This window comes from Varanus komodoensis, unplaced genomic scaffold (genome assembly GCF_004798865.1).
Source record: "Varanus komodoensis strain SLA01 unplaced genomic scaffold, ASM479886v1 scaffold88, whole genome shotgun sequence".
Classification (NCBI taxonomy): Eukaryota; Metazoa; Chordata; class Lepidosauria; order Squamata; family Varanidae; genus Varanus; species Varanus komodoensis.
In genome coordinates this window covers 540,913-547,727 of record NW_025336576.1, presented here as the reverse complement: position 1 = coordinate 547,727, position 6,815 = coordinate 540,913, and the positions used below count along the sequence as shown (strand labels likewise).

The following is a 6,815-nucleotide window of genomic DNA, read 5'->3' as shown; positions in this document are numbered from 1 at the left end:
AAAGTACAGTATAGTATGAAGAGAGGAAACACTAACCTTGCTTGAGGCGACTTCTGGCGTGGAGGACAGGAAGGTGAGCGGGGAGGAGGTTATTGTTTGGAGGGAGAGTCTGCGACCGCGACCTCGACTAGAGGAAGCCGCGACCACATGTCCGAACGGGGAAGATGGGCGCGATCGTGTTCATGTGGGGAAGATGGCCATGATCGTGTTCGCCACCCGATGTGGAGTTCGCAAACAGAAGCAAAATTTTGCTGAACTTTCTGTTCACAAACCGAATTGTTTGCGAACAGAAGGGTTCTTGAACCGAGGTATCACTGTAATTTGGTCATGCTTACTTCTCAACGGACTTGCTGCGTTCTGCTCTCCTTAGCTCTGAGCAGACATGCTGCTCATGTTTACTCCTGAGCAGACTTTCCGAGGCTGGGTATTTGGGGTAGCCTTTGCTGGTGATCCAGGTCTTCTTCCTTCCCAATAGGCTTAAAATGGGCAAGAATCGCATCTTAACCCATCCGCCTTTGCTCATGGCCACCGATGGAAAGCGGCAGCCAAGGCTTCCTGCACTGGTATTTGGCTTAGACTAGAAAAGGTTCCTTCACTCTGGGGTAAGCGATCCTGCGCAAAGCGGACCAGCGGCCTGGCGCTATATAAGGCAGTCCTCCAATGTTTCACAAGCACTGGGAAAGGAAAAGGGGTCACCCAGCATAAGCGCAGAAGGGCAGGTTCAGAGGGGGCCATCAGAAGCCTTGGGGAACGTTCATTGGCAGTACAGAATGTGAGAAACAACTTTAAGGGTCCTAGAATTCCTTCCAGGAAAGTCTGTGCCATATTTCACCTTTCTTGTCCCTGTGAACCCGCTGCTGGTCTCAAAGTCTCAAGCTTAATAAATACTTCTATTGTTGCACCCCTTGACTGGGGAGATCCACCTGCCCAGCCAGGTACAGCTACAGGTTTTGGCAGGCCCTTGGCTAAAGGACCCCCAGTGAGCCCCTCCCTCGGTGAGTCCACCCCGATTCTCCATTTTCTCGGCATGGTTCTTCAGCTTGATGAGGAAGGTGGTGTGGCAGAAATAGACGTTTTATCATGGCTGCTATTGGTAGACAATTGGAAGCAAGGAATCCTTGCTGAGCTACTAAAGATCCACCCCCCCCCCCCCCAGATTGGCACGGCTTGCCCAGATCACAAGTTAAGCGTGGGCAAAGAATGCCCCACGGGAAGAAGCCCGGAGTCCGGAAGGGTCTTTGCCAGCTTCTTAATTGTGGGGGCTGCTAGAAAACAGGGGACAAGTCCCAAAGGCACGGCTTTCCTGGTCAAGCCCAGGGCCCCACAGCCTGTGGGGGGACTGGCCGCCCAGCGAGCAGCAGGCGACGGGGCCAGCCTCCACCACGGATGCTCCAGGCCAGCCGAGGCGCCTGTGCTCCAAGCGTCCTCCCCCGCTTCTTTCTGGGTACCGACCCTCACATTCTACTTTGCACTCTGCGTACGCTGCCAATGACTTAACCCCTACGCAGCGCTTCTCCCACGGAAATACGTGTGGCATTAGCAGAGCTCCACGTGCACAGAGTGTTCCCCTCTGTCCTTTTTAATCAGGGCTGAGAACGATCCTGTGCTTGGCTTTTGCTTTAAGATGTCAGGCAGGCAGCAGCAGAGCGAAAGCAGGGCGGGGAGGAGAGCCGTGGGCACCGAGTGTCTCCCGGTGGAGGGCCGGTGCGTGGCTTTCCGAAGGCCAGCGCGAGAGCACTGAGGCCGGGGCCTGGCATCGCCTGGCTGCGCCGTCCTCTGACCGCTCCCTCCCGCCCTCCCTCACAAGTTGTCCCACACCACTGCCCTGCGCTGCCCGGCGGCTTCCTCCTCCCTTGGCTGCCTCTCCTCTCCTCTCCTCTCCTCTCCTCTCCTCTCCTCTCCGCGCAGGTGTTGCCTCCTCCCCTGCTTATCTCAGACTGCAGCTTCCCCGAGTATTTCCCCAGCAAGGCGGCATGTGCACGGACGGTGAGGCGTAAAGCAGAACCAAAACAGAACCCAGCTTCCTGCTGCAGTGGGGCTCAGCGGACCAAGCTGCCCGGCTCAGGAACAGGCCGCTGCTGCCCTCCGAGTTGAGCAATTTCCCCGGACATTTGCTAGCGAATCCTGGAGCCGTGCCTACTTCTTTTTCATTGCAACTGCCACAGACCACGACTCTTGTCCTCTTTTTGATGGTCTCCACCCTCGGCTTCCTCTTCCATTGCATGCATTCTGCCTGCCTCTTGCCAGGAGCCTTACCAGGGTCTCCTGCTCTCCACATTATCCCCACAACAACAGCCCTGTGAGGTAGGTTAGGCTGAGAGGTCATGGCTAACCCAAAGTCACCCAGAAAGCTTCGCGGGGGGGGGGGGGGGCTAAAACCCAGATCTCGGGAATGTCCATCCAACTGTCTAACCACACTGGCTTAGATACAGCTAAAACCCATGACTGTGTTCTCTTAATCTTCATAAATGGTGCCTTTAGTGACCATCCATATATTTAATTTAAAATATTTCTAGAGCACTTTCAGGGCAGCCACCCCCCACCCCCGCAAGGCAGTTTAAAATAATAAAACCCCATATAATAAAAGCCCACTCAGCAAGAAAGCAACAACATTAACGAACTCAGCCAACACCCACAATAAAACATTATGGCCTGGACAGTACTGGAAGACGATCACAGCTCCTCACCAGAGCAATTCAGGAAAGCGCGATCGGGGGGAGCCAGAGAGAGGCAGATCACCTGGTTTTAAGTCCCACTGGGTGACTCTGGGCCTGTCACGCATTCAGCCGAACCTCCCTCACAGGGTTGTTGTGAAAATGAAGCAGAGGACTATTTAAGCCATGGGTCCTCAAACTACGGCCCGTGGGCCGGATCCAGCCCATCATGCCCATTTATCCGGCCTGCCTCAGAGGTGCTGGACTCGCCCTGCCTGCGCACATGTGGAAATGGCGAGCGGCATCTTGCTCGCGCAAGGATCGTTTGGGACTCGCTGGGAGAGAGCGATCTTCGTGCGCGCCCCCCCGCCGGCATCTTTCAACTGGCCCCCTGTGGAAAAGTTTGAGGACCCCTGATTAAGCCACTGTGTGTTCCTTGCAAGAAGGAAAGGGAGATATACATGCAATGTGGTAACAGTGTGATTTAATAAGTTCTGTCCAAGTATGTCCAGCCCTGCATTCATAAAAACCTGCAGCGATTAGGCCTAATAGACCCCTGAGGGCAACCCGTGCCAGGGAGGTGGGGCCAGTGCAGAAAAGGCCCTGCCTGCCAAGCAACCTTCAAGGGTCATCAAGCGAGAAGGGCTCCGGTCGCTAACCTGAAAGAGCGGGCAGGCTGGCACTGGGGAGGGTCCCCACATGCATTCTGCTTGCCAAACCCTTTCTGCTCATTTCCTTCTCAAGAGAGAGCCAGTGTGGCGCGGTGGTGAAGAGCACGGGGCTCAGGCGATCCGGGTTCAAGTCCCCGCTCAGCCATGGAGCCCACTGGGTGACTTTGGGCCAGTCACAGACGCTCAGCCCAGCCTGCCTCACAGGGTTGTTGTTGTGGGGAGAAGATGGAGGAGGAGATGCAAGCTGCCTTGCGCCCTTTGTTGGAAAAAGGCAGGATATAAATTGAAAAATATAAATAAATAAAATAAAAATAAAAGAGTGACTGCTGAGGAGAACTGAGCCAGTGGCACACCCCCTGATCAGCTGGCCTTCCTCAGCACGCTTCTCCGAACACAGCCCTACGCACCTGCTGCCCTTCCCTTCGTCCGTCCAACAGCGCAAGAGGCAGGCATAATGCTGGAAGCCTCCCAGGAGTGTGAGGTCATCAGCAGCATCTGGGCCGGGCCGGGCCGGCCCGTCCCTGGGACAAGATCGCACCTCCTTGCAAAGGTGCGCCTTGGCCGGGCCGGGCCGGGCCGGGCCGTGGCGCAGCGTCAGCAGCAGCACCCACTGATGTGAGGCCAGGCTGGCCCCTTTGGGGTGCTCATCTTTACTCCCGGGGGAGGCTACTTTGCTGGCTTGCTGCCTGCACTGACACCGCAGACCACCAGAACACGGGAGGAAGGGCACAGGGGCTTGCAGCTGAGACTTTTGGTGCGCCTGGCCTCGTAGGTACCCCCTGCCTCTTTCACACCAGTTTTCAAGATGGCGCCTTCCATGCCCCTTCCCACGTTTTCCATTTCTTTTTCGTACTGGAGCCGCCCGCCTCTGGGGAAGGAGACGTGCGATCGCTGCACGCCGCTGAGGTGCCGGCAACAAGGCCTGGGCGGGATGGGTCGGCTAATCCTAACATCTGTGGCTGTGCCTCCAGGTTGTGGCCCAGTTTAGGGAGACCCTGTGAGTGTCTTCCAACATGTTTGTGTGCGTCTTTTACACGTTTATTTAAACTTTTCTTAACCACCCAGAGCACTTCAGCTACGGGGAGGTATAAAAATGAAATGCAGAAATAATGAAATGGTCGTGCCATTGACAGTCTTGTCTGGTTCCTGTGAACTCGAAGTTGTGGCTTCCGTAATGAAATCGATCCGTTTCACGGCAGTCTGCTGCTGCTGCTTCTTTGACTTTTCCTAGCTTGATGGCCTTCTCATGATGGGCCCAGAGTATGCCATAAGACTCAGTTTTATCAGAGAAAGTTCTGGCTTAATTTGATGCAAGAACCACTTGCTCCTCTTCTGCACTTACACTGGAGGTCACTAAAGAGTGGAGGCATCCAAGTTGTTTCTGTAATGGCACTGCATTCACACACACAAGTGGACCTTTGATGAATCCTTGCACGAACCACCCCTCGGGTCACTCGCCCCCGACATGTGAAATACAAGGCCACACATTTCATTTTCTGCAGTGGGAAAAAGCCATCTCTTTACGATAACAAAGAGCCCGGCATCCACTGGAGTCCTGTTCACATGAGACTTTGAGATGGGGCCATCGGAGTGTCGACTTGGGGCAAACGGCTAGATCAAAAGGTAAATTCTGAGGATGGGGACGCCTGAAGGCACAACCCCTGTTTAATGGGCTACTTTCAGTTCACCACCCGCAACACAAATATTGAACCCCCAAAACCAATGCACGGCCTGTTTGAAAACAATGCTCTCTGGGTTTGTTTGCGATCAAGGAAGGACAGGGGAAGGGCCTCCCAGAACGGAACTTCTCATAAGACCAGTAGGGGAATTCAGTTTTTGGAAATTTAGACCTAATCTGTATCAGGAACTGGCTATTAAAATTTAATATGGATGCTAATGCAGGGGTTACAAAAGTCACAGCACGTTAGGTGGAGATGTTGCTCCCAAACAGTCCTCCAGACCGATTCAGCCCGATTCAGCCACCGAGTCCGATTCAGCCAGCATTGCCTTGGGCCTGCGGGGACCAGGCTGGGGAACCTGCGGGGACCAGGCAGCTTCCAGCAAAGCTGGGGAGGGATCATAGTTGTGTAAGCCGTCCTGAGGCTATGCAATGGGACAGCATGCAAAGACTCTAAATAAATAAGTAAATAAATAGAATCATGGGAAGACTAGGCTGAAGCATCCAGAGAAGCGCAAGCTCCTTATTCCTGGGGAAAACACAGGCTGGGCCCATTTGGACATGCCATTTTTATTCCATGAAATAATACCCAGGGAAGACAATATGCCAGAAGGAAAACCCACCTCAGAAGATAAAGCTGCCTCATTTGCAGGAGCTGGGTCCAGATTTAGTCATACTTAAGTACAGACCTAATAAAAATAATAGAACTTTACTTAGTCATGGCTAATTTAACTCCCATTATTTTCAGTGGGCCTGCTCAGGCCACATCCAAACCCTGCTAGATATTCCATTCTAATAAAATATTTGGACTGAAACCACCCTGCTCTCTCCGTGCCCGTTCTCTAGAGTGGTCAAGACCGAGGCCCAAAGCACATCACAGGAAGGGCTGCTTGGGGAGCTGGAGTGGCCAACCAGGCACGGGTCTCTTTCAAGAGAGACTCCCCTGATACAGGCCCTCCTACTTTGAGGGAGCCAGGGTGGTGTAGCGGTTAAGCGTGTGGGACAGGGACTCAGGAGATCCAGGTTCCAGTCCCTGCTCAGCCATGGAGCCAGTGGGGTGACTTCGGGCCGGTCCCGGACTCTCAGCCCAGCCACTGGGTGGTGGTTGTGAGGATAAGATGGAGAGCAGGAGGAGGTGTAAAAAGCCTTTAGGAAAAAAAGGCAGGGTAAAATCTACTCAATCAATGAGTGATCGATACGTAGTACTGTCTTGCTTCTTCGTTTTTTAGCAGGTTCTCAGGCGTTAGCCCCAAAGCGTTTGGCTCTCGGCCCCGCGCCACGCTCCCCCGCGCCCCCGCGGGCAACCCAAGGCCGCGCAGCCCGCCGCCCCGCGCAGACACGCGTGTGGCGAATGCCGCGCCGGGCGCGCCTTTCCGGCCGCGGCGCTGCGGGAGCCCTGGGCGCACGTGAGCGGCCCGAGCGCCGGGTGACGCGCGGCTCCAAATATGGCCCGCCGGGGCGGGGCGCGCGGGGTACTTAAGGCTCGGCGGGGCCGGGCGGGCGAGCGAGCGACTCCGGGCAGAGACGGCGCCGCTGGCTTGCGCTGCGCTCCTTCCTTCCTTCCTTCCTTCCTTCCCGCCGCCGCCGCGATGGTGACCGAGGAGGTGGTGCTGCTGGAGGGCGCGCGCCTGGCCGCGCTGCTGCGGGATCCGGCGGAGGCCGCGCGCACGCTGCTGCTGGACTGCCGGCCCTTCCTCGCCTTCTGCCGCGCGCACGTGCGCGACGCGCGGCCCGTGCACTGGAACGCGCTGCTGCGGCGCCGGGCGCGCGGCCGCGGCGGCCTCGGCCTGGAGCGGCTGCTGCCCGAGCGCG

At 55.9% G+C, this 6,815-nt stretch overlaps 1 protein-coding gene across 1 annotated transcript in view; it reads left to right on the top strand.

Moving 5' to 3' along the window:
• The first annotated feature begins 6,592 nt into the window (after positions 1-6,592).
• The window catches only part of DUSP2 (dual specificity phosphatase 2), a 3,946-nt gene continuing 3,723 nt past the window's right edge, over positions 6,593-6,815 (top strand). The window contains exon 1 of the mRNA XM_044417365.1: positions 6,593-6,812. Coding sequence (XP_044273300.1) covers positions 6,593-6,812 — 220 coding nt within the window. The remainder of the gene's footprint in view (positions 6,813-6,815) is intronic.